This window comes from Odocoileus virginianus, chromosome 33, assembly GCF_023699985.2.
Source record: "Odocoileus virginianus isolate 20LAN1187 ecotype Illinois chromosome 33, Ovbor_1.2, whole genome shotgun sequence".
Classification (NCBI taxonomy): Eukaryota; Metazoa; Chordata; class Mammalia; order Artiodactyla; family Cervidae; genus Odocoileus; species Odocoileus virginianus.
In genome coordinates, this window is record NC_069706.1 from 23,754,734 (window position 1) to 23,781,941 (window position 27,208).

The 27,208-nt window shown below is 52.6% G+C and overlaps 2 protein-coding genes and 1 pseudogene across 6 annotated transcripts in view; 2 read left to right on the forward strand and 1 right to left on the reverse strand.

Annotated features, from left to right (window-relative positions):
• The first annotated feature begins 585 nt into the window (after nucleotides 1-585).
• KDM8 (lysine demethylase 8) lies at nucleotides 586-23,278 on the forward strand. Of its 4 annotated transcripts, none has more exons than XM_020907915.2 (8): nucleotides 586-719; nucleotides 11,884-12,379; nucleotides 13,584-13,750; nucleotides 14,773-14,905; nucleotides 16,814-16,858; nucleotides 20,109-20,258; nucleotides 21,094-21,186; nucleotides 21,261-23,278. In XM_020907915.2, exons 2-8 carry the CDS (start codon nucleotides 11,912-11,914, stop codon nucleotides 21,423-21,425), a joined length of 1,221 nt encoding a protein of 406 aa, XP_020763574.2. In that variant the 5' UTR covers nucleotides 586-719; nucleotides 11,884-11,911; the 3' UTR covers nucleotides 21,426-23,278. The 4 variants fall into 4 exon arrangements, with proteins under 4 accessions (XP_020763574.2, XP_070317177.1, XP_020763575.2 ...); XM_070461076.1 differs by having other exon boundaries at nucleotides 14,773-14,869; XM_020907916.2 differs by lacking the exon at nucleotides 586-719 and adding an exon at nucleotides 1,046-1,128.
• LOC139032896 (U2 spliceosomal RNA) lies at nucleotides 9,573-9,669 on the forward strand (annotated as a pseudogene).
• Nucleotides 23,279-26,040: 2,762 nt separating the features above from the next.
• NSMCE1 (NSE1 homolog, SMC5-SMC6 complex component) overlaps nucleotides 26,041-27,208 on the reverse strand; it is a 35,571-nt gene continuing 34,403 nt past the window's right edge. For both annotated transcript variants that reach the window (XM_020907917.2, XM_020907918.2), the window contains exons 7-8: nucleotides 26,732-26,852; nucleotides 26,041-26,257 (exon numbers count right to left, since the gene is read on the reverse strand). In XM_020907917.2, coding sequence (XP_020763576.2) covers nucleotides 26,178-26,257; nucleotides 26,732-26,852 — 201 coding nt within the window. In that variant the 3' untranslated portion in view covers nucleotides 26,041-26,177. The remainder of the gene's footprint in view (nucleotides 26,258-26,731; nucleotides 26,853-27,208) is intronic.

A 27,208-nucleotide genomic window follows, 5' to 3' on the forward strand; every position in this document is an offset into this window, starting at 1 on the left:
TGCGACTTCCCTAAAGTACAAATACGTGGCCACTTTATTTCACTGAGCCTTGATTCTGTTGTTGTTAAGTAGTGCCCGACTCTTTGCAAGCCCATGGACTGCAGCACACCAGGCTTCCCCGTCCTCCACCATCTCCCAGAGCTTGCTCAAACTCTTGTCCATCCAATCGGTGATGCCATACAACCATCTCGTCCTCTGTCATTCCATTTTCCTCCTGCCTTCAATCTTTCCCAGCATCAGGAATCATCTAATGAATCGGCTCTTCGCATCAGGTGGCCAAAGTACTGGAGCTTCAGCTTCAGCATCAATACTTCTAATGAATATCGAGGACTGATTTCCTTTAGGATGGACTGGTTTACCTTGATTCATCTCTCTGTAAAAAAAGGACTGATAAAATGTGGCTGAGAAACTGCTTTGTATACGAAGTTACCATTACAGAGGTAATGGCGGGTGTCCCCACGACACAGAGGAGAAACCAAGGGAAATGCTCAACAACCCTAGGACATAGCTCCACCCTCCCGCCTTTAAAATGGGCGGGGCGGGGCCACAGCATCGATCACTCGGCGCTTCGCTAGGCATGCCTTGGTGGGCAATCGAGCTGCGAGTGATCGATACCCCGGCAAGCCTCTGACTACTCGGAGAGAGCCGGAGCGTTCGGTTCTCAACGAACAAGTCGTCGCCGCACTCCGGCGACTCGACACCGTCCAAATCTGAGCCAGGTAAGTGAGCAATTCGAGAGGAGTGAGCAGCTCTGGCTCCTTAGAAGCGGAGGGCGCCGGACTCAGGGGGAGGACTGCGCAGGCGTCGCATGTGGAGGCAAATTGTGCAGGGACCGTCTCGCGCGTGCGCTTTGGAAAGCCCGGGGCAGCCCTTCAAAGCCACGAAACTCCGCGGGCCCTTGGGGAGGGGAAAACCGGGACGGCGCATGCGCTCTGAGAACGCAGTTTAGCCGGTCGACTCGCCAGAGCCGCCGGAGAGAGGGCCTAGGTCCCGCGCGTGCGTAGTGCTTTCCTTATGCCAGGCATTGCTTTTTGCGCTTGCGTGCGACCAGGCTGTTGTGCGCTTGCGCGGTTTTTGGCGTCTAATTGGTTGGTGGCTCAGCGGGTGAAGAATCCGCCTGCAATGCAGGTGAGACGCCGGTTCGATTCCTAGGTCGGGAAGATCCCCTGGAGAAGGGATAGGCTACCCACTCCAGTATTCTTGGGCTTCCCTGGTGGCTCAGCTAGTAAAGAATCCTCCAGCAATGCGGGAGATCTGGGTTTGATCCCTGGGTTGGGAAGATCCGTTGGAGGGGAAGGGAAAGGCACCCCACTCCAGTATTCTGGCCTGGAGAATTCCATGGACTGTAGAGTCCATGGGGTCGCAAAGAGTTGGACTCGACTGAGCAACTTTCACTGATGCGACTCGAAGGCCCCTGCGCTTCGCAGTGTCTGTACCCACAGGTGCATGCCGCCCATCTCTGCCTGGCCAGTTACCTTTTGTTGTCGGTCTGGAACTAGGAAGATTGAGCAGGTTTGAACCATTGGGCCCCGAATGCAAACCGAGGGAAATAAAGTCCTGGGAGAGGCTCTGGGAAGGGAAGAGGTGTGAAACCTCGCACTGGAGGCATGGTGGGGATACATAGAGCCCGTCATGCCCACCCGTCCTGGAGGACCCCATGGGGCCCGTGCATGTGGCCGCCTGGAGGAAGGGGATGTCTGACTCGATAGGGGTTAACTCTGAGCGTGGGTGTCGCGTTATGTGTCCTCGGAATCCAGCAAAGATAAGTCGCGGTGCTTAGCAGTTTTAGAGCAAGTCAGGGCAGGTGTTGGGATCACACCAGCGGGCTCCAGCCCAAGCCTTTCTGCACTTTGCAGAACTGAGCAGCCTGTTCCCAGAAAGCTAGAATGAAGCTGATAAATTCCGAGAAGCACTTCAGAGCCTTAAAGATAATTTAAGAGAATTCTGGGATGACTGCAGTGGCTTCCTAGAAGGCTTTATTTTAGAGCTGACAGGAACCCACTTGGGCTGTTGTCTAACAGCCAACCGGACACCACCTTCCAGTGATGTACTCCATCTGGATGTGAATTCATGAAGGTCAGGGCCTGAGTTAGGCAGTTCATTGTATACAGCCTGGACTTGGCTCCTTGGTGTTTTACGTGACCAGCAAGAAGCTGTTTTGAAGTTCAGATTAGAGTGGTCTATACAGCCAGACCAAAGTCACTGTGAGAGGCTAGCTCATGCAGTCTTTATCTGACAACCCCCTCACCCCTGCTTTGAACCACCCCCACCTTTTCAAGATTTTTTCATATGCCAGCAAACAGACCTTTCTGTAAGAAGCCAAAACAGTCCACTGAGAAGAGCAGTGCTATGCAGCCGGTACCTGACCTTCCCATGAAAGCTGTCTTACGTGGAGAGGCCAATACAGGCAGGTGGTGCTCTGGGAGGTCAGTTTACAACGCTAGGACACAGGAACATTTCTCTGGAAGGTTTGTTCATTTAATACAACCTTTTATAAAAGGCAGTTCACCTCTACCCTCACCCCTTTCAAAAAACAGCCGTCTGTAACCAACAAGACATCTTTTAAGGCCAATACCAGTTAATCCCAGGAAGACTGACTTTAAAGTGAGTTTACAAGGCCACTCGGGTTTTTTCATATGGCAACATTCAGAAAACTTAAGATCATGGCATCTGGTCCCATCACTTCATGGGAAATAGATGGGGAAACAGTGGAAACAGTGACAGACTTTATTTTGGGGGGCTCCAAAATCACTGCAGATGGTGACTGCAGCCAGGAAGTTAAAAGACGCTTGCTTCTTGGAAGGAAAGTTATGACCAACCTAGAGAGCTTTAAAAAGCAGAGACATTACTTTGCCAACAAAGGTTCATCTAGTCAAGGCTATGGTTTTTCCAGTGGTCATGTATGGATGTGAGAGTTGGACTATAAAGAAAGCTGAGCACCGAAGAATTGATGGTTTTGAACTGTGGTGTTGGAGAAGACTCTTGAGAGTCCCTTGGACTGCAAGGAGTTCCAACCAGTCCATCCTAAAGGGGATCAGTCCTGGGTGTTCATTGGAAGGACTGATGCTGCAGTTGAAACTCCAATACTTTGGCCACCTGATGTGAAGAACTGACTCATTTGAAAAGATCCTGATGCTGGGAAAGATTGAAAGCAGGAGGAGAAGGGGACGGCAGAGAATGAGCTGGTTGGATGGCATAACCGACTCAGTGGGCTTTAGTTTGGGTAAATTTCAGGAGTTGATGATGGACAGGGAGGCCTGGCGTGCTGCAGTCCATGGAGTCACAAAGAGTCAGACACGACTGAACAACTGAACTGAACTGAACTGATGATTTGGGGGACTGTGGGTCTCAATTTGCCTGGAATAATACCAGTTTATGACTTGTCCCTGAAAGCTACTTCCAATATTCAGCACTTCCAGTATTCGACTTGTGTAAGATGAAATTCCTACATGCAGAAATGACAGTCCCAAGCAGTGAAGAACAGAGAAAATGATGAGAATAAACAATTTTGAAAGAGAAAGATAAATGTATATTTTACCAAGCTTAGGCTTATATATATAGCATCCTGCTTCCCAGGTGAAGAATCCACCTGCCAGTGCAGGAGACATGGGAACCTCGGGTTCGATCCCTGGGTCGGGAAGATCCCCTGGAGTAGGAAATGGCAACCCACTCCAGTGTTCTTGCCTGGGGAATTCCACGGCCAGAGGAGCCTGGTAGGCTACAGTCCATGAGGTCCCAAAAGAGTTGAACATGACTGAGCAACTCAGCACTGCCTAGCATCCTGATTTGTATGGTAAATTCTGTGGTTAACCAACCTATAGCTGATTACCAGAAGGCTGTTTGTGCAACTTGCTTATCCCTTTTATGTGGAGCTCTTGGTCAGGTGTGGGCGGGTGGGCGGGTGGGCAGTGTAAAGGCTAGTCCACAGTCCCGCTCTGAAAGATTGTTCATACAATTGACCCTGATTCCCTCCTCTGGAAGGCCCATTCATTTACTACAACCTTTTATTAAAAAGGAAATTCAGTGAGGAACTCTGGGAAGCAAATCAGCAAAGCCAGGCCATGAGACTATTCAGGCTGATACCTTTTTCCAGAAAATTGCTTGATAATGATTGTCAAGAAACCTTTCTGTCAGACCGATGGGTAATGCTGGAAGCCTGATTTGTAAGGCCTGGAAGTGAGGCCTGGATGGGGGCTTCCCCGTGGTGCTACTGGTAAAGAACCTGCCTGCCAGTGCAGGAGATGTAAGAGAGGCGTGTATGATCCCTGGGTTGGGAAGATCCCCTGGAGGAGGGCATAGCAGCCCACTCCAGTGTTCTTGCCTGGAGAATCCCATGGACAGAGGAGCCTGGCGGGCAACAGTCCATAGGGTTGCAAAGAGTCAGACACGACTGAAGCGACTGAGCACACATACACCATTGTGAGGCCATTGAGAAAAAGCAGTGTCATGCAGCCTATTCTTGACCTTCGCTGAAAAGCTGTATCAACTGGTCGTGTGAAAGCTGCTGCTTACAGCTTCGTAAGGCCAGCTCCTCTGGATGACTGTTTCATACAGCCGGGGCGGGGCCTTTCTCCTCTAAAGCCATTTCAGATGGCTAACAGGCATCACAGAAGATAGGTTTGTAAAGCTAAGACAAAGTCCAGGCCTCCCCTGGCCCTCTCGCAAGAGCCCAATTTGTAAAGAAGCCAGTTTTTAAAGCAGGTCATGAGACCACTTTGGAAGACTTTTATATAATAGAATGTGACTCCTCCCCTGAAGGCTGTTTGAAGTGGCAACTATTTAAAAAGCCAAATCAGGAAAGGTTCTAGGAGGCCTGTGGAACCAAGTCGGGTATAAGACTACCCCCAGGAGGTGCTAGTGGTAAAGAACCTGCCTGCAAATGCAGGAGATGGAAGAGACGGGAGTTAAAGAACCCGCCTGCCAGTGCAGGAGATGGAAGAGACGGGAGTTCACTCCCCGGGTTGGGAAGATCCCCTGGAGGAGGGCATGGCAACCCACTCCAGTATTCTTGCCTGGAGAACCCCATGGACAAGGGAACCTGGTGGGCTATGGTCCATGGGGTCGCAAAGAGTCGGGCAGGACTGAGGGACTTAACACACACGCACGCACGCGCACAGATGGTGGCCAGCATGGTGTCTCCCTGTGGCTCCCACGTGGTGCCCTCGTAAGGCTCTCTGGGAGGCAGGTGTTTAAGGTCAGTCATGAGACCTGCAGGGCCATTTCAGTGACTCATACAGAGGCAACCTGTAAAATTTTTGAAAATGAACTCAGCGCTCCTGAAGCTCCCACCTCTGAAAGGCTGAGTTGTGCAGTGTCAGCATAAGATTCTGAAGGCCTTGTTGTAAGACATTTGCTGAGGAGCTCTGGATTCAAAGTAAACAACTCCGGCTATTCAGTGTGGCCAAGAGGAGGCTGTGTTGTACAGCCATCCTGAGGCCCTCCCTCTCAGAAGGCTAGTCCATGTGGCCGTCCATCTGAGGCTCTCCCGCGACCAGTTGGCACAGCAGCCGTTCAGCCACCTTTCATCTGTGTTTATGAAAACCAAATACGAGACCACCTTGAGAAGCCATCTTCTAAGCAGCACGGGAGGCCACCTTGGAGTCTGGTTTTGTCAGGCCTCGGGGAGGCCGGCTTACAAAGGTTAACATTCTGCATCCCGGGGAACTAGTTTATAGGTCATTTGAAACCCTCTGGGAGGCTATTTAATAAGGCCACAAGAGACCAATTTACAGAGCCGATACATAGGCCCAGTAGAAGCTGTTTTTCTATTAAGGCGAATAAGTGGTCTTCTGGGAGACCTTTTTATAGACCTTTGTGAGAAGCCAGAATATGAGGCCTCTGAGGTCTTTCCACACCCAAGATGAGATTTTTCAAATATGACTTAGGGAGCTCAAACCAGTCCTCTGTGACAGCCTAGAGGGGTGGGATGGAGTGGGAGGTGGGGAGGGGGACTCAAGACGGAGGGGCCGTATGTATACCTGTGGCTGATTCATGTCGTTGTATGACAGTGAAGGGCGCTCAGTCCTGTCCAACTCTTTGCAACCCCATGGACTATACAGTCCGTGGAATTCTCCAGGCCAGAATACTGGAGTGGGTAGCCTATCCATTCTCCAGGGGATCTTCCCGAGCCAAGAATCGAACCAGGGTCTCCTGCATAGCAGGCAGATTCTTTACCAACTGAGCTATCAGGGAAGCCCCGCTGTATGACAGAAACTAACACAATATTGTAAAGCAATTATCCTTCAATTAAAGGCAAATAAAATTTTTTTAAATATGGAAAGCAGAAAAGAAAGAAGAAAATTTAAATCACTCATGGTTTTACCACTTGAAAAAAAAAATTGCTTTATAAGACTTGCGTGAGACACTCAGGGAGATGAGCCCTGAGGCCACCCAGTTGGTGGGCCCACATGGTCTTCTGCGTGTGGGTGGTGGATAAGGCCACTAGCTCTGGAAGGCTGCACTGTGAAACTCTTCTAAGATTGCTATTAATGAGGCCAGCGCAAGGTGTTTAAGAATCTTCTAGGAGCAGGCTTGGGCCAGGCCACCCAGGCTGTCCGAGTCCCGTCACGCAGTAAGCCAGCTGGGAAGGATAACCACTGTGAACCAAGGCCTGAGCTGGGACCCAGAGCTCCAAAAGCTGGCATAGTCCTCATGCCTGAACACAAAGAGTGTTCTGGGTACACACTGCCACTTGCTATAAAGTTTTGGACAAGCTGCTTATTTTCTCAAATCTCACATTGTAGAGTTCCGACGGATATGTTAGATAGTGTACACAAAGCAGGCAGCATCGGAGATTCCCTGGTGATCCAGGGGCTTGGACTTGGCGCTTTCACTGCGGGAGCGCAGGTTCAGTCTTAGCTGGGGAGCTAAGATCTGCAAGCTGCGTGATGAGGCCCAAAAGACAGACAAACCTTGGAGCACTGACGTGGCACAGAGGAAAAGGGCATGGAGTCTACGGCCATACCACCCTGAACGCACCCGATCTCGTCTGATCTTGGAAGCTAAGCAGAGTCACGCCTGGTTAGTACTTGGATGGGAGAAAAGGGCATGGAGGTTGACCAGAAGTTTTAAGTCCTGTCTCTGTGCCCTTGATTGACTGTGGTGTTTTGGTCAACTCACTTCATTTTTCCTCCTGGACTTTAGTTTCCTCATCAGCAAAATAGGAGGGTGGGCTTTCAGGGGAAATGACCACATACATCCCTGTTCACTTCCCAATATTGTGAGGAACAAAATTAGACATGGATGCTAGGGAAACCATAATAGACTGCTCTTACTTTTGAACAGGACCAGGATGAGGTCCCTCAAAAACAGTAACAAGTGGGAAAGATTTGCCCTTCTCTTATGGGAAGTGATAGGATTTTCTCATCTGTAGAATGAGGATAATAATGATTCCTCAGAGCTTTCTTCAGAGTTAACCTAGGGAATTCCCCGGCAGCCCAGTGGTTAGGACTCCATGCTTCCATCACAGGGGCCATGGGTTCAATCCCTGGTCTGGGAACTAAGATCCCACATGCTGCATGGTGCAGCCAAAAAGAAAAGTAGAATTAACCCAGATATCTGGCTTCACCATGTGTTGGCTCGTGGTCTTGTGGCTCTGTTCCCTGATCTATAAGATCACGGATTGGGGGACTAGACTGAGGTTTTGGGGTTTTTTTTTTTTAATATTTAACTTATTTATGTTGGCTGTGCTAGCTTGTCATTGCTGCGTGCAGGCTTTCCCTAGTTGCAGAGAGCGGAGTTTACTCTCTTGAGTTAATCCCAAGCAGTGCTTGAGCTTCTCATTCAGGTGGCATCTCTTGTTGCGGAGTGTGGTTTCTAGAGCGCAGGTTCATAGTTTTGATGCCCAGGCTTGGTTGCCCCGAGACGTGAGGGATCTTTACAGACCAGGGATCGAACTGGTGTGCCCTGTACTGGTAGGTGGATTCATAACCACTGGACCACCAGGGAAGTCCTGCCTGAGTTTGAAATTTCTGCTCCTCCTCTTAAACTACCTGAATTGCTTGGGGAAATCATTTAACTTCTCTGCTTTAGCTTCTTTGTCTGTAAGATGGAGGTGATAATACTTTTCTGAGAGTTTCTGTAAGAACTGAGTATGTAATGAGGTACTTGGAGCGTTCCTGGCTTACAGTAAACACTTCATGTACATCATCAGCTTTGTAGGGTCATCATTCGGGGGCGGGAATGAGGCAATTCATGTAATACTCTTACGGATTCTGCCTGCTGAATACCAAGTATTCCTGAGCTGCTGGGGAGTGAGCTGGGATGGGGCCCAGGAGAGCTGCTGGGGAGTGAGCTGGGATGGGACCCAGGAGAGCTGCTGGGGAGTGAGCTGGGATGGGGCCCAGGAGTAGGAATGGCTTGCCTGGGCACCTTCAGGGACCGTATCTCTAGCATCTTTCACACAACTTTGCTTCTCTGTCTCCTGCTGACCTTTTCACACACATTAGGGCCGAAGGGAGCTGTGTTTGTCCTCCTGTTCTCTCTGAGTTATAGATAGAGTCCCAAGGTGTCCAGGAAGTCTTGTAGAAGTATTTATTTTCTGTCGTTCAGTCACTAAGTTGTGTCTGACTCTTTGCGACCCCGTGGACTGCAGCACGCCAGGCCTCCCTGTCCCTCACTATCTCCTGGCATTTGCCCCAAGTTCATGTCCATTGAGTTGGTGATGCCATCCAACCATCTCATCCTCTCCTACTGTCTTCTCCTTTTGCCTTGTTATCTATTGCTGTGTAACAAATCACCATAAATTTAGTGGCTTAACACAACACATGTTTCTTATCTCAGCTTCTGCAGGTTGGGAGTCTGGGCCTGGGCCAGCTGGTTTTTTCTGCTTCAGGATCTCTCACAAGGCTCCAATTATGGTGTCAGCGCTGAACTCTTATCTGAAGGTTCAACTGAGCAAAGATCTAAGCACCTGTATGCATGCACGCTCAGTCACTCGGTCATGTCCAACTCTGTGACCTAATGACGGTAGCCTGCCAGGTTCCGCTGTCCATGGAATTCTCCAGTCAAGAATACTGGAGTGGGTTACCATTTCCTACTCCACTCAGCACCTGTGGTTGTTAGGAAAATTCAGTCCCTGGGGGGCTGTTGGATCCAGGAGGGCCCTCAGTTCCTAGTTTGGTCTGGTTCTAAGCCACCCTCAGTTCTTTGCCATGTGGGCCCCTGCCGCAGGGCCACTTGCTCATCAGTGCATGCAAACCAAGAAGGCAGTAGAGAGAGTCTGCCAGCAAAATGGACGTTCCAGGCTTAGGGAACCTGATCCCAGAAGTGACATCTCGTCTCTTAGGCCAAAAAGTAAATAGCTGCACATGGCTCAGACAGTAAAGAATCTGCCTGCAATGCAGGAGACCTGGGTTCCATCCCTGGGTTGGGAAGATCCCCTGGGGAAGGGAACAGCTATCCACTCCAGTATTCTTCTTGGAGAATTCTATGGACAGAGGAGCCTGGCAAGCCACAGTCCATGGGGTCGCAAAGAGTCAGACATGACTGAGAGATCATCACACTTAACACACACCAAACCTACACAGCTGTTGGTTGGAGGCATGTATTAATAGTTTTCTATTGTTGATGTAATCGCTTCTTGGCCTTTTGGCTAAGATCAAGTGTAGTATCTATTGTTGATGTAACTAATTACCACAAACTTGATGACTTAAAACAACGAGAATTTATTAGCTTACAGTTCTGTAGGCCAAAAGTGCAACATGGAATCAAATCAAGGTCTCTGGAGGGCTTCATCCTCTTCTGAAGGCTCTAGGGAAGAACCTGTTTCCTTGCCTTTTCCACCTTCTAGAGACTGCCCACATTCCCTGCCTTGGGACTCCCTTCCTCCATCTTCATAGCAACACTGCATCTGTCTGACAGTTCTGTAATCACATTTCCCTCTGACCCTTACTTTAGCCAGGAATGATCATGTCAAGGACTTGAGTGTTAGGTTGGGCCCAGCCAGATAACCCAGGATAATCCCTTATTCTTAGTCACATCTGCAAAGTCCCTTTTGCAGTCCCTTAGGTAACATCCTCACAGGTTCTGGGGTTTAGGATGTGGACATCTTTGGGGGACATTATTCTGCCTACCACTCAAATTACAGGTCCTGCCCATACTCAAGAGAAGAGGTATTAGATGAGAATGTTCATAATAGCAAGCAAGGATCACTGGGCTCTCTTCTGCCAGAGGGTGACTGGCTTTCTTCCCTCACAAGAAGTGAAGCATCTGATGGGGCTTTATCACAACCAGTGACTCCTGAGTATGAAGGGTTCTTTCATTATGAACCTCAGAAGCCAACCCTGGCTGACATAAGCAAGAGGAAATTTCTCGGAAGGCTGTTGGAGCCCGTGGAATAGACGAAAAGCTGGAGAACTGGACTTGGAAAAGACAAGAACTAAAATGGTTCTGCATCCTAGGACTTGTAGACCATGTAGAATCGTGGAGTGCGGTGCCATTTCCTTCTCCAGGAGACCTTCTCAGCCCAGGGATGGAACTGGTACCCCTTGTGTCTCCTGCATTGGCAGGCAGATTCTTTACCACTGAGCCGCTTGGGAAGCCATCACGTACAGCATAGTGAAAATGAAGTTGCTCAGCCGTGTCCGACTCTTTGCGACCCCATGGACTGTAGCCCACAAGGCTTCTCAGTCCGTGGAATTTTCCAGGCAGGAGTACTGGAGTGGGTTGCCATTTCCTTCTTCAGGGGATCTTCCCAACCCAAGAATCGAACCCAGGTCTCCTGCATTGCAGGCAGACGCTTTACTGTCTGAGTCACCAGTAGTGCAAATAAAGAACCATAAGTTGTGAGCAGTAGATTATCCATTTATTAGTAATTATTCCTAGAGACTGGCCTGCCATCTGTATATAATGTCCAGGCTAAAATTACTAGGCATCAACTGTGATAAACTTTTTTGTATAGCATTTATGTATTTCCAGGTTTCCTCCTGAGACTGTTAAGGTATCACTCCTTCAGTAGTCTGAATTGAATGCCTACTATGAGCCTGACCGCAAGAAACTCAAGGGCCATTCAAACCCAAAACACTGTCAATGAATCTTGGCTGGCTTCACATAGGGGATCATTTAAGATGAGCTTTAAAGGTTGGATAGGAGTTTGCCAGAGAGGAGGGGTGTTGGAGGCATTCTGGACAAGGACAGTACATGTTCCTCTCTGAACAAACATGGGTCCAGTGACCACTGCGTGCCTACTATTAGGCCAGGCCCTGAAGATACAGTGGTGACCCCAGACAGATGGGGACCCTGCCCTCACAGGAAGAGACCACTGCTGAAGAATCAGTGCAGATAAGATATCCATTACACGGGACAAGTAGGGGACCTTGGGAACCTGTAGGGGACCAGGTCTGTGCATGGTCTCTAGATCTCTTTATCTAGGAAAATTCTTCATATATATGTTGGGTTGGCCAAAAAGTTCATTTGGGTTTTTGAAAAATCTCAGTGGTTAACATTCTGGCCACTGGATGTCATCACAGATCTAGCTTTCTTCCCTCTAGCCTTATTTTATGAAAATATAGAACCATGGGTATATAGGCATAGAACATGATGTTTTGCTGTAACTTATTTTTCCCCGTATGTGCATGCTAAATCGCTTCAGTCGTGTCTGGCTCTTTGCAACCCTGCAACCCTGCCAGGTTCCTCTGTCCATGGGGTTCTCCAGGGAAGAACACTGGAGTGGCTGCCATGCCCTCCTCCAGGGGATCTTCCCGACCCAGGGATCGAACCCGTGTCTCTGATGACTCCTGCATTGGTGAGTGGGTTCTTTACCACTAGCGCCACCTGGGAAACCCATGGTTTATATATATATATAAACCATGTTATATACCTTGTTATAAACCTTGTTTATATTTGTTTGTTCATACATATATATTATTATTATTTTCCCTCTAGCACCCATCAGACTGAGCTGCCTGGCCCAATGGCGGGGCCCAGTGCGCTCTGGGAGGCCCTCCAGGCCCTCCTGCCCCACACGAAAGAGGAGCTGAAGCTGGAGCTGGGAGAGAAGGTGGAGGGCAGCGTGGCGATGCTGCTGCAGGAAGCCGCCGAGCTCTTCCATGGGGGCCAGCGGCGCGAGTGTCTGCAGACCTGCGAGGTGCTCCTGGACTACTCCTGGGAGAAGCTGAACACGGGGCCCTGGCAGCACGTGGACAAGGACTGGCGGCGGGTGTACGCTTTCGGCTGCCTCCTGAAAGCCGTGTGTCTGTGCGAGCCGCCTGGGGACGCTGCCTCCGTGGCCGCCGCCCTGAAAGCCTGCGACATGGGCCTGCTGATGGGGGCAGCCATCCTCGGGGACATCCTCCTCAAAGTCGCCGCCGTCCTCCAGAAGCACCTGCTGTCCGGAAAGAGGCCTGCCCCCAGCCCGAGCCAGGAGCTGCCCAGCATAAAGGTATGGGGGTGCAGGGCAGCCAGTGACCACACCCAACAAAATCTATCAGCCCCATTTTCCTAGAAGTCAGGGGCCAGCTCTCCCCTGGGGTGAAGCCCCCTGGTGTGCTGACCCCTGTTGAAAAATGGCATCTGTATCAATTTGGAAACAGCAACCTCTTTCCTCAGTTTTTTTTTTTTTCCACTTGTGCAAAAGCTGTGCCCTTGGGGAGAGTGGGAGGGTGGGAGCTTTGTGGTTCCTGAGAAAAAGGACTCAGAGGGTTGGTGTGGCCGAGCCCTATATCCAACAGGAGCCTGTCTCTTTCACCTTCTTCCTGGCCCCTTGGTGGAAGAAGTGTCACCCACTTTTCTGGCAGCCTCTGTCTCTGTGTGGCTGAGTTTGGATGAGATGCTACAACTCGTGTGACTGATTGGTCCTGCCCTTTAGATCCTTGCCTGTGTCCTCATGGGCTTCCCTGCTGACTCAGTGGTAAAGAATATGCCTACAATGTGGGAGACCTGGGTTCGATCCCTGGGTTGGGACGATTCCCTGGAGAAGGAAATGGCAACCCATTCCAGTATTCTTGCCTGGAGAATTTCATGGACAGAGGAGTCTGGTGGGCTTTCGTCCCATGGGGTTGCAAAGAGTTGGACACGACTGAGTGAGTAACACTTGTGTCCTCACTGGTGTTTAAGGGCACATGCTAGAGAATATCCCACAGATCCTCAGGGTGGTGGCCAGTCGCTCAGTCGTGTGCAACTCTTCGACCCCATGGACTGTAGCACGCCAGGCTTCCCTGTCCTTCACCATCTCCCAGAGTTTGCTCAAACTCTAGTCCATTGAGTCGGTGATACCATCAAACCATCTCATCCTCTGTCACCCCCTTCTCCTCCTGCCTTCAATCTTTCCCAGCATCAGAATCTTTTCCAGTGAGTCAGCTCTTCCCATCAGGTGGCCAGAGTATTGGAGCTTCAGCTTCAGCATCAGTCCTTCCAATGAATATTCAGGGTTGATGTCCTTTAGGATTGACTGGTTTGATCTCCTTGTGGTCCAAGGGAACTGTTAGGAGTCTTCTCCAGCACCACAGTAATACTGATAATAAAGGTTAACTGTTGCTATTGTGACTAAGCACACCTCCATTCTCCTAGCATTGACGCAAATTCCTGGTGAAATGCCTCTAATTCTGACCTTTCTGTGGTTGTCGCCATCTTGCTTTTCTGGACAGAAAGCGAGGGATGACCATGTGCCGATTCCAGATGTGACGACAGAAAGAACAGTGCCCCGGCTTCACTGTCCATCCCTCCAGTATTTCAAGAAGCATTTTTTGGTTCCAGGGAGGCCTGTGATTTTGGAAGGCGTGGCCAACCACTGGCCATGCATGAAGAAGTGGAGGTAGGTGTCTGCCGAGGGCTGTAGGGTTCCTCTTCCAAATTTAGCATCCCCAAAGATGCCCCAGTTCCTCCTCCCATGACCCCCCAAGAGAATACAGCCTCATAGACACTTAACTGCCAGTTAAGTGGGACCGACTGCTGAGGAGTTAAACAAAAATTAAAGGCACAGTCCTCTGAAGCAGTGCCAGAGGTTTATAAGGTCCTTACCAGCTGCAGTCTGCTTGCCCTAAGCAGTTTTTCATGAGTGCATCCTGGCAGTCTAGTGTTAAGTCTGTTATGCCATTTTGCAGGATCTCAGGAATTCTGTGGGCTTTCTCAGGGGTCCCTGAGGCTTGAGAGTAGAAATAAGAACCCAAGACAGCCCCACCCCCTCTCCACGGGCTCCTGGGTTTGCTGTCTCCTCTTAGCTGTTTTGAGTCCCTCCCCAGGTTCATGGTGGAGGCGTCAGATCAGGCAGCTGGATGGTGGCCTTGAAATGAGGAGGCGTGTCTCAGACAGGTGACAGAGCCAGCCTGAGTCTTGGCAGTGGCTTTGTGGGAGTAATTGTTTTCCTTGACATGGGATGGGCACTGTTGTCACCTGCGTTTTACAAATGAAGAACAAGGGCTCAGAGAGGTGAAGAAACTTGCCATGGGTCCCCTCATGGGTGACAGGCAGGGCTAGACGTGGCACCCCACCAGAGCTGACTCACCAGGCACCTCACCAGCCTGTACTGTCTGCCTCTGGCCCAAATAAGGTCTCTCTGCTTGCGACAAGGCATGCGAAAGAGAAGTTGGGAGGCTCTAGGCCAGCTGGAAAATAGAGCTGCCCAGCAAGAACCAGATTCATCGGTTTTATCTGCAAACAGCTGCCCAGTGCCAGGTGGGCAAGTGACCTCACCTCTTTGCACCTGCATCTGCAGTGAAGTGGGGTCTCCCTCCACCTTGTGAGCTTTTGTGCCAATGAAAGGAGCCCAGTGTGAAGCAGGGTGCCCAGCCAGTCTTAGCATAACAATAGCAATGCTAACCCCTGTCTTCCGAATAGTCTGGAGTACATCCAGGAAGTTGCTGGCTGCCGCACTGTCCCCGTGGAGGTCGGGTCCAGGTACACGGACGAGGAGTGGTCCCAGACACTCATGACGGTCAATGAGTTCATCAACAAGTACATCAGGAATGAGGTGTGTTGTTGACTCCAGCCCCCTAATGCTCCAGAGGGAGGGAACGCATTGCATGGGTGGGCAGAATAACTTCCTTATGTCACCAGAGGAGGTTTTGGAGGAGTCAAGAAGTCATACTTGAAGGGCCTGGGTCAGTAGGCTGGCCAGTGCAAGGAAGGCAGGATGTGTGGGTCCCATTTCAGATCCTTTTGTTTTTTGAAGGGTTTTATTTATTTATTTTTGGGTTACAATTCAGTGCTTTTTGGTATATTTACAAGATGGTGCAACCATCACCGATTTGTAATTCCAAAATATTCTCATCACCCTAAAGAAACGCTATACTCATGAGTAGTCACTCCCCGTATCTCCTCCCCACCTATCCCCAGGCAGCCATGAATCTGCTTTCTGTTTCTGTGGATTTGCCAATTCTGGGTGTTTCACAGAGTTGGAATCATACAATACATGACCTGTGTCTGGCTTCCTCCATTTAGCATAATGTTTTCAAGGATCATCTCTGTCATAGCACATACCTTTTTATGGCCAAATACTATCCCTCTGATGGATAGATCACATCTTGTTTATCCATTCCTCATTTGGGTTGTGTCTACTTTTAGTATGAAAAATGCTGTGAACATTCACATGCATGTTTTTGTGTGGACATGTGATTCCACTTCTCCTAGGTATATATGAGGAGTAGAATTGCTGGATCAGGTGGCCACACTGTGTGTAACCTTTTGAGGAACTGCCAGATTGCCTTCCAAAGCCCAGCTGCACCATTTTGTCGTTTCTTAACAGTGAGGACCTTGGGTGTCTTCCTCTTCCTGATATCTGTTGGCTGCTCTGGCCACTGTTGGGGTCAGTGGCGCCCAGTATTGCATCTACCTTGCCCCCATCTGACCCTTGTAGACGCCCTGAGGCGTCTTCAGAGAATCCCTGAGCATCCAGGAGCCCAGTTTGAAAAGCACTGATCTTTTCTTTCATCTGCTTGGCAGAATTTTTCACAAAATGATCATCTCCTGTGCAGGCAGAGATGTGGGAAAGTGGGCGCTCCCATTAATGGCCGGCGAGGGTATAAATGACGTAGTGTTTTGGAAAATAACCTGGCAGAAGCTATTAAGATTTAAAATGTGTGTACTCCTTGACCGCACTGTTCTACTTTCGGAGGCATGTAAACAGAACGACCAGAGCATTTGGCTGTTTGGGCTTCCCAGGTGGCGCTAGTGGTAAAGAACCGCCTGCCAATGCAGGAGACATAAGAGACATGGGTCGGGAAGATCCCCTGGAGGAGGGCATGGCACCCCATTCCAGTATTCTTGCCTCGAGAATCCCATGGACAGAGGCGCCTGGCAGGCTACAGCCCACGGTGTCGCAAAGAGTCGGACACAACTGAAGTGACTTAGCATGCACGCACACATGCATTCAACTGTTTACTGAAACACCATGGGTCTACTAGCTGGGGGGATGGTTGAATGGATAATGATGCATCCTGTCTATATAACATGCATCCATCAAAAGAATGAGTCACATATGCATGTATCCACTTGATGTATCATTAAATTGAAAAGCAGACTTCAAAGTAATGCATATTATATGATTCCATTTTTATTTAAAATCCTCATGTGTGTACAACCCCTTCACATTTCATGGAAAGTGAGCCCCGGGGTTCCAGGTGACTTACTCAGGTCCACCTCAGTAGCACAGGCAGTACCAGATCCTGAGTGCCCCCATCAGCCCATTCCTGCTGGCTGGCGAGCGATGACATTGGCCCCGGGGTCGGAGTCGGGGGCCAAACAGGATAGAGAGGAGGGCCCTTGGATGGTTGCCAAGGGCAGGATGCTGAGAGCCAGCTGAACTGGCCTCTCCAGGGACCTCTATATCACAACTAACGGGCCTTTCTGTGCCCTCTCTGGTTTTTGTCCCGTGGAGCAGCCGAAGGACGTCGGGTACCTTGCTCAGCACCAGCTCTTTGACCAGGTAAGTCAGACCACGGCCCTCCATCCTTCACCCTCTCACCTTCTCCCACCTCCCTTCTGGGGCACTGGCCCCAGGGGGCAGGAAAGGGGTAGTAAGCTCAGTTGCTTCCTCCTGGTTCTACCCCCTGCTCTGAACAGGGAGGTACGCTCACCTGGTGCCCTTCTCACCAGCAGGCAGCAGGGGGCAGGCCAGGCCCTGGGACTGGGCTGAGGGATGAGGAGGCCAGCTCCGGGTGGGCCCCAGGGGATGGAGTCAGAAGCCTGAGTGTGGTCAGAACTGGTTCTAGGAGCCAGGTGAGAGTAGCAGGCTCCAACCTGACCCAAAATAGGTGAGTTCCTGCTGACCTTGACCCCTAGCCCCAGTTGGGACTCTGCCAGCCTCTGGGAGCTGCAGGCCCAAAGTTACAGGGGGGAGGCAGCAATGGGGCCAGGTGAGCTATGGTCTCCTGCCCAGGCCTCCCCATGTGAGGACGCATGGGTCCTTTCCCCGTCCTCTTTTGCTAGTTGAGGAAAAGAGGGATTTGAGTTATCAGGCCTGTGCTGTGTGATGTCAGGAGCCTGGCCTGTCCCATCCCCTGGCCTCCGTCGCACCAGGGCTCAGCCTCCAGGGCCCCTGGAAGCCACGGTGAGCTTGGCTGCCTGTCCTGGAGCAGCTAATTGCCATCTGACTAGAACACGAGGAAGCACATTGAGGGGAAGGCAGAGGACATGATTATTTTTAAGATGGACAAAGGCTTTGAGGCCGTTTTTGTCTCAGGCCCCAGGTTTTCTCCTCTGTTGTTTCCACTACCATAGGGACAGTCTGAGCAACCAGAGCCCCGGGGCCACCCTGCAGCACAGAAGGGATGCCCGGCTGGCTTCCGCACGGCTTCTGGGGCCTTCTCCACCAAGCTCGAGGTCTCCCACCCTAAACCTCTTACTGACTTTCCTCCCAGTGACCCCATATTTCAGAATATTTTGTACTATGCCTGCCTTCAAGTCTCAGCCGCACCTGGGACAGTTTCTCCTCTTAGGGTCTCTGAATCCTTGGCCCCTGCCTCTGATTGTATCATCTGGCCAACCAATCACCTCTCAGGAATCCTGATGATGTCTTCAGGGACCAATCAGCTTCCCTGCATCCCACAGGGCCGGGGTCAGGTGTTATTCCAGCCAGAAACTGTGTGGTGTGACAGTGAGCCCGGTGGGGGAGAAGCAGGTGGTTCCCAGAGGCCTTGGGGACCCTGCATGTAGCTTGAGGACCCCCTACCCACAGGACAAGGCACCTCAGGTCATGAACTTCTCCGTCAGCCCAAAGCAGTGGACACAGCAGCTGTTTTACATGCAGAACAGCCCAAGCTCCACAGGGAGAGCATTCCAGCCACCCCCAGTGATGTGTGCACTAAAGGCCTGGCCAGTCTGCCTGCAGGTGTCCCTTCCGACCTGGAGAGCTCACTCTGAAGACCCCTGATTAAACTAGCAGAGTGGGTCCCCTTTGCAACACTTTGGGGACCAAACTTGAGTCTCTGTTTAATTTCCCAGAGTCCCTGAGCCCTTGCCAGCATGGCAGGCAGTCTTGGGGGTTGGGGCTACGGTAGACTGGCCTCGTTTGGAAAGAACCAGAGTCTCAGAGGAAACTACTCACACCGGCTGAAACCACTTCCTGACCAGACCTGTACAAGGCAGCTCCGGCCCCTCCCTCTGGGCGCTGGATTCTTTACCAACCCTGGGCGTGGACCCCCAGCTGCATTTAGTCTGGTCAGAAAGTAGGGTGAGTGTGGCGGATAGGAAGACAGGAGGGGGCTACACGAGGGTACTTGATATTTTAAAGTACAGACAGCCCCCAAATTATGATTGTTCAACTTTATGGTCATACCAAAGTAATAGGCATTCAGTAGAATAATTTGGATTTTGAATCGTACTCTTTTCCTGGGCTTAGTGGTATGTTTACCATACTGTGTGATGCTGGGCTGGGTCTCCCAGTCCCTCACGCAGTCCATCACACGGTCACATGGGTAAGCAGTGGATACACTTCCAGCCACTCTGGACCCGGATAACATTCTGGTTTTCACTTTCAGTACACTATCCAATAAATTGGGTGATGTCAGTCAATACTCCATTATAAAATAGACTTTGTGTTTGATGATTTTGCCCAGCTGTAGGCTAACGAAAGTGTTCTGAGCATGTTTAAGCCAGGCTAGGCTCAGCTATGATGTTCTGTAGGTTCCATTTTCAGCTTTTGATATTTTCAAACTACCATGGGCTTCTTGGGACGCAACCCCACCATAAGCCGAGGAAGAATCTTATCTCATTAGAGATGTTCACTGATGACGCTGGGGCAGGTGAGCCCACCCACCTCCTCGTGCAACCTTGTCTGCCTGCCCCCCTCCTCCCCCGGAGTCCCAATTTCCCTCCTCCTGGAGGACACCCCCACCCCAGGACACCTCCACACAGGCACAGCACAAGCTCACTTCCAACTGGGTCAAAGTCTGCATGGCTTTAAGACTTCCACACATGATCACTTGATGCCACCAGCCGCCTGGCATGGGGCTGCCCACTTTACCACATCCTCACCACCACTGGGTGTTATCACTTTTTCAATCTTCGCTAATTTGATTAGTAGGAAATGATGACAGTATTTAATTTGGATTCCTTTGCTGATGGGACTGAAAGCCTTTTTGTGTATGATCTGATTTTTGTTCTTTGCTTATTTGTGTAACTTTACATATTGGGATCCTTATTATTTTATATGAACGCTCTACATTAACCTTCATTTACCACAGTTCAGATGTTTTCCATTTTATTGGAATTCATTTATTTTTATATTAATATACTTACTTTCATTTACCTTAAATGTACTGATTGCGATTGCTTTACCATCAGTAAATTTTGGAAAAACATTCCTCTCCAGAGATTTGATAAATAAATACTCAGCCCCATCTCTTTTTCTTTGACTTTTTAAAATGTTGTGATAGCTTTAGAAAATGGCAAGCTGGTTTAAAAAGACAAAGTAGTGGTGTCAGGTTTTTTAAAAAAAGGAAATAAAGATAAAATGCCTGTGACATGGAAATAAATCTGAAAATAAAATTATAACCCTTCCCTAGTAATTATATATTTACTTTTTAAAATTGATTTTTAAATTCCTATGCAGTAAACTGTGGCCAGTGTCATATTACACAAGAAGATAGTATTGGCCTTCTGCTTAAGAGTCGGTTGACATCTAGGCTGCTGAGTCGCAAAGGCCTGGCCTTAACCCACCTCATCTGCTCTGTCAGATCCCGGAGCTGAAGCAGGACATCAGCATCCCCGATTACTGCTGCTTGGGCGACGGGGAGGAAGAGGAGATCACCATCAACGCCTGGTTCGGTCCACAAGGCACCGTCTCCCCACTCCACCAGGATCCCCAGCAGAACTTCCTAGTCCAGGTTGGAGCCGCTCAGAACCTCGGCCATCCCCCTCCTCCTAGCCCAGCCACACATTTTCCACGTTTAAATACCAAGGAGATGAACCACAGACAGGGGCATGGACCAAAGTGAAAACAGACAGGGCACTGGGCCTCAGGGTGGGAGGGGCTGCTTTCAGACTCCGGGATCATCTGGGATCCCGCCGGACGCCTCACGCAGGCAGAGCAGGGTCGGGGTGCCATCTCAGCATGGGGCACGTGCCCCCATGGCTGCCCCCCTGCTGTCCATCAGAGCCAGGCTGGCTTCTCCTGCCAGAACCCTCTCCAAATACAGGGAAGCTGCCCAGCCAGTGGGTGGTTTTCCCGGGACGCAGACAGGGAAGCCTGTGTGTGTTATAAGGGGTGTGGGGTGAGGGGGGGACATCTGTTATAAAACCTTCCATCATAGGCAGAGAGGTTTGACAAGCCAGAGTGTTCTTCCAGCCCAGGGCCCATTCCCCAGGACTCGGCAGAGAGGCTGGGAGCCAGGCCACCTGGTGTGAACACAGCTGTCACCTCTCAGCTTTGTAAACGTGGGACACTCGGCCTCTCTGTGCCTCCATTTCCTCACGTGTAAAATGGGGGCGGGGGGATGATAAACCATCTCGGGGGGGTCACGGCGAGGACTAGCTAACACACATTAAGCACTTAAACAGCGGTGGCCATAGCCAACTGCCTACTGATTGTTCAAGACAGTAGCGAAGGCACTCCTGACCTAACACGCATGCTGGGTGCCGGGCAGGCTGGGCGGGGAGGCGAGGAGAGCGTGCGTGGGGACAGCGGGGCACCTGCTCATGAAGGGGGTCTCTTCCCTGCAGGTGATGGGCAGGAAGTACATCCGGCTGTACTCCCCACAGGAGTCGGAGGCGCTGTACCCCCACGACACACACCTTCTTCACAACACGAGCCAGGTGAGCCTGGGGGGCCCCAGGGGACCCCCTCCCTGTCTCTTGAGACCAGACGGGTGACCCCCTTGCTCTCACAGGTGGACGTGGAGAACCCCGACCTGGAGAAGTTCCCCAGGTTTGCCGAGGCACCCTTCCTGTCCTGCGTCCTGTCCCCGGGCGAAGTCCTCTTCATCCCGGTGAAGCACTGGCATTACGTGCGGGCCCTGGACCTGAGCTTCTCCATCAGCTTCTGGTGGTCGTAGCCGAGAGCAGGGGGCCGGGCACACAGAACGCACGTGTGGTCACACGCTTCCTTCACACTGTGCCCGGCCCAGGGACCAGCTGCCTAAGGACACCTTCGTCAGAGACACGCAGGCCCCGGGGTGGCCCGCCGCTGTGGGAGGCAGGCGGGACCCCGGAAGGACAGTCCAGGTCCACAACCTGCATGGACGCGCCTGGGCTCCGAGCTGGCTGCCTGGATTCAGGCCCAGCCCCACCGCTGAACGGCTGTGTGGTTTGGAGCAGGCAGCTCTGCTGTGCGTGTCTCCATCTGGCAAACAGGGTGGCGCTGGTCCTCCCCAGAGGGCTCCAGGGATGGGGCACGGGTGGAGCTGGGCTGCAGACCTCAGCGGCTGTCACCAGGCTTCATCATTAGTTCGGTTGTTAACACCGTTCTGTGCTGACTGGTCCGTCAGGACAGCCGCAACCTGCGGGCTCTGGAGCGCGGTGGCCATGGCCTGGTTACAGGGGCAGGGATCCTCAGTGTCTTGCTCAGCTCAGGCCTTTGCTGGGCGGTGGGAAGTCTGGGGTGGTTTCTGTCTCTGTTACTGAAGTGTAACCTGCCTTCAGAGAAGTGCTCACCCCCGCTCGCTTGGTGGATTTTCCACTCCACACCTTCCCACCGACCAGTTTCCAGTCAAGAAACAGAACGTCTGGTAGGCCTCCCTCCTGCCCCTTGCTGTCCCCATCATCCAGGGGTCACCACTCTCTGAAGAGGGTTTTAGGTCAGGAGAGACCCAGGCTTCAGACTTTGCATGAACACATTTGTTTCGGTTGTATAAAACATGGTTGGTTTTGAGTTTTGACCAAGTGAGGATGCCGGGGGCGGGGGTATCACAGACCTGCAAGAGGAAGCCCGGGGCCAGACCTCCACCCACCAGGCCGCCTTCCCTCCCCCGCCACGCACGTCTGCTGGTCTGGCCTTGGTTTCCGTCTCTCCTCTCTTGCAGGTGGGTAGCTTTCTCCCCTGGGGGAGATGGCCCTAGCAGGTTAACTCCAGATCCCTGTACCTCGACCCAGCTCAGAAACCCCAGGGAGGGTTCTGACTGGTGGGCCTGGGACCTGGGCCCACCCAGGGGCAACGCCAGGATGCCAGGGTAGCCGCTCTGATTGGTGAGACCTATCTCACAAGCCTCCTCCCTCAACCCCCCTCCAGTTACTGGGAGAAGAGGGGATTGATGGGCAGCCAAACTAGCTCCTAATGTCCTCTGTAATAGGGTCAAGGAATCTGAACCTCACCATGTAGGTATGGATGTGAGAGTTGGACGGTGAAGAAAGCTGAGTGCCAAACAATCGATGCTTTTGAACTGTGGTGTTGGAGAAGACTCTTGAGAGTCCCTTGGACTGCAAGATCCAACCAGTCCATCCTAAAGGAGATCAGTCCTGGGTGTTAATTGGAAGGACTGATGTTGAAGCTGAAACTCCAATACTTTGGCCACCTGATGTGAAGAGCTGACTCACTGGAAAAGACCCTGATGCTGGAAGGGATTGGGGGCAGGAGGAGAAGGGGATGACAGAGGATGAGATGGCTGGATGGCATCACCGACTCGATGGACGTGGATTTGGGTAAACTCTGGGGGTTGGTGATGGACAGGGAGGCCTGGTGTGCTGCAATTCATGGGGTCGCAGAGTCAGACGCGACTGAACTGAACTGATGTAGGTCTTGGGGCTTCAGAGTTTTGAGTGGAGAGACCTTAAGAATTTGAGGCCGTAGAGGAAGCTGCCTCTTGGCCGGGAGGAGGGGCTGATTCTGTGAGTGAGCCCGGGCCAGGGCCTGGCCTGATGGATGGGGGAATGAGAGAGCCATTCAGAAAGGAGCCGAGGGCTCTGAGCAGGTGCTCATGAGGTCGTTTATTCCCCTACCCGGCAATATCAATATTTACCTGGTTTTTCATATCAAGAATTTATAGTAAATAACACCACCAAAGGTGGTGAGGCATAAAACAGGAAAGCCACCATGTCTGCAGGCTCACCACCAGTGAGGAGCGTGGCCACCGGGCCGCAGACGAGCTGTTGCTCCGGAGCTGCCTGTGGAGCCCTCGCCCCTCCCCGGCTCCAGCCCCCACGGCAGCCCGGTCCTGCTCTGAGCCACGGATGATGGACAAGAAGCGGGTCATCTGTGTCCCGGTTCTGAAGTTAGGGACTAGAGGAAATGTTCTTTAGAACATATCAAGGGCTGGCCACCTGAGCAGATGTCCCTTGTCAGATGGGGACATCACATCTGAGTAGAGCCTCACGGACCTGGAATCCGGAACTGACAGTGAGACCTGAGGAAGGCGCGCCCCACAGCAGGTGCAGGAGCCCTGAGGCAGGAACGCCTTGGCCTCGGGAGTAAGGAAGGGGCCCGTGCTGCTCTGGTGAGGGCGTGTAGCATCAGCAGGGCCTGGAATGTCCCAGGGCAGGAGGGACAAGGTCTGCAGGAGCTGCCCTGTGACAAGGGCCAGAAGGGGGAGGCTCGAGACCCGATAAGCATTGAGTGTCCCTGGTCCAGTGATCCCTGGGGTGACACAGTCAGGGCAGCAGCGGGAGTGCCAGGCGGGGGAGGACAGGCTGTGCTGGGGGTCGTGCAAAGCGGATCACACAGGCCCTGAGTGCCTGTGAATTGGGGGTCGGGGTCCCCAGGAAGTTCACACTGGTGACCACGCAGGGGAGATGGTAGCAGGGTGGTGCCCAGCAGCAGGTGCTCAGCACTTTCTCTGCACAGGCCTGGCTCGACCCTGCCTCCTCGACTGCCCAGCCCCCTGCTCGGACAGGCAGCAGGCCGCGGGGCACTGCTCTGCTCCGGGCCCCCGGCCTCCTGGCCCCTTGCCTAGCACAGCACCCTGGAGGACCCCCTCTCCCCAGGGGTGCCGCCTTGGAGGGTGCAGCGGCTGGGGCTACCTGCATCTTGAGGGCGCGGTGGAGGATGGACGTAACAGCGGGAGCTGCTGTTTGGTGCCCACCATGGCTAGGGAAGGGATCTCACCAGCCAGAACGCCCGAGCATGAGTGTCTTTTCTGGAGCAGCTCTCCTGACTTGCTGTGCTCTCAGCGAGCTTCCTTAGAGCCTTGAGAGAAACCCCTTTTCTGGGTAGGCTGACAGGCATGGTTTCTGTGGTGTGCCTGGCACAGACCCCACCTCCCCCCCCACACTATTCGGGGCTCCTACAGGGCTTCACGAAGGCTTGCATTTGCTCTCAGAGGCTGGGCCAAGGTCCAGGACCTGGGTCACACTCCACACCCGTCGACGGAGGTGAAGTCGGGCAGCATGTCCCTGCCTGCACGGGTGGAGAACCCACCCTTCCAGTGCCCACAGCTCATTCCCTCTCTGCCCGTAACGTATTCAATTTGCCGAAATGACCTCTTCCTCACTCGGCCATGTGGCTCCGGAGGGCTCCCTCCTGTGGCTGAGGGGAGACCTCAGTGCCCCCTGGACTCTCCCACCCCACTTCCCCAAGTATGCAGACTGGATGTTTGCTGAGATGAGGGAGCCACTAAGCGAGACCTGCTCTCCCTCCTGACGGTGGGGACTGGGTGAGCGGGTCCGGGAAGCATGGCAGCCATTTTGCTACCATGAAGAAAGAGGCTGTATTTGCTGTAAGACCATGTTTTACCTCCACGAGATCAACACTCATGACAACAGGGTGGGGACAGAAATGCAGGCGCGTGGAGCCATCACTGGAACCCCTACATCAAGCCTCTTGAAGGACCCCCCTCTAGTCTTCCATGCTGAAGCCAGTCTGAGTTGGGTTTTCCATCATGACTGAAGGGGTCCTGACTGATACTGGGGTGAGGGAGCTGAGTCAGCAAATTAGTGTGGCAAGTGATGGTCGAGGAGGTGCAGGCAGGTCAGGGACTGGGCATCGAGGTGGTGACCGCCTCGCCAAGATCTAAAGGGTGAACAGGTGCTGTCGGCAAGGGCAGGACATGCGAGGGGAGAGCAGGCAGGCGGAGGGACCACTTAGGACAGAGAAATGCCGTGCCCTGGAAAGTGGGAGGGCAGAGAGTGAAATACACAAGGCCCCACTGCATGGCCTAAGCCTCAGGGCAACGGGGGCATCGGGAGCTCCAGCAGGGGTGGCCGGGCACCTTGGGAGGGTGACCCTGGGGGAGAAGCCAGGAGCAGTGTGGAGGGGAGGGGAGCTGGCCCAGCCTGGGTGGTGGCCATGGGGCTGAAGGCCATCCAGCAGGTGGGCTGCATGGGACTTGGTGGCAGGCTTGATGCAGAAGGCCCAGAGGAAGGAGGCATCCAGGCCGACTTCCTGGCTCCAGCCTGGGGCAGCTGCAGGCGGTGCAGAGAGCCCCGTGAGGACACACAGCCACAGCCCCTCCCGCAGCCTCATGCTGTTCAGGCCAGTGCATTTGGGCCAGGGAGGGTGCGGAGCGTGAGGTGTGGGGTGGGTCCAAGGCCAAGGCTCCCGAATGTCCGGTAAGTCGGGCTGGCAAGCATGGACAGGACCAGTGACCAGCGCTGGGGACTGAAGGCAAGGCCGCCCTGAGCAAGTGGCCTCAGGCCTGCTGGGCAGGAGGCGCTGCCAGCCTCAGCCTGGACCTGAGCCCAGACCCCCAGCTCTCGATGAGTGCCAGGAGAGGGGCGTGCTGCCACAGACGAGGCCGCAGAGGCTGCTGAGCAAGTTTATTCAAACCTGTTGACAAGCGAACGTACAAGATAAAAAGAGGTGATCCACGTGAACCATGAAACTGATACCTCTCTTCCCAGTGGAGCACTCGGTCACTCCCCGGAAGGTGGCGTCCTGGCTAGTGCTGCCGGGACCGCAAGGACCTTTTGTTCGGTCTGGACATACCAGTCTCCCTCTCCTTCTCTGGGTCGAAGACCTCTGTACACAGAAAAGCCAGAAGGTACTGTGAGTGGTGGGGTTGGTGGACGACCCCAGTCACAAGCCTGTGCCAAGGACTCTGTCCCACGGAACATGTTACCCTCCAGGGAGGCAGAAAGAGCCCCAGTCTGGGGACGCACTTTCACCTCCCCTCCAGAGACAGCTGCAGGGGAGAGCCTCTACTACACCAGACCCCCTCACGTCTCAGGGTTTCTGCTGGGTTCCAGAGGGCCTTGCGGAACCAAGGCCGGCAAGCAAGCCGGCCTACACTGACTGCAGAAGGTACTTCAGTATGCAGGGCCCGGGTTCTGAACACAGTCCATACTTCAGTATGGAGCCCCTGTTGGGGTGCCCTGTCCAACCCCCGCCCCGGCGCCCCCTCAGGGCTGCGCACGGACACTCTGGCATACACACAGCCCTGCCAGCCCAGCTCTGTCAGGCCAGGAAGAAAGGGAGCGGCTCGGAGACACAGACCTGGCACCTCGTGGGGCCAGTAGTCGTTACAATGGGGGCAGTGCGGCTCCGTGCTGGACTGGAAGTACTTGGCCACACAAGGTAAGTGCATCCTGATTCCACACGTCTCACAGCTTTGACCCTGAAATGAAAAGGTGATGGCCTCAGAGCCCGCTACACACCTCCGTGTTCATAACCCTTCAGGAGACTGCAAGGAAGGCACCCCACCGGCTCGGTAATTCTGTCTTCCAGGCCCCAAACTGACAGTGAGAACACCCCCTCAGTCTTCAGTGCAGTGGGTTTTAGTAAAGAAGCTGACAAGTGAGTGCAAAGAGAAAAACTCAAGGCTCCAGAGGCCAAAGCAGGGCGGAGTGGGTGGCAGCCAGGCCCTTGGAGCAGCAAGGCTGCCCACAAGCCTGGACTCTGAGCACGAGTGGGTCCTGGGGTGGGCATGAAGACGACCACAACTTTCAGAAGGCGCTTCAGCGACATAGGACA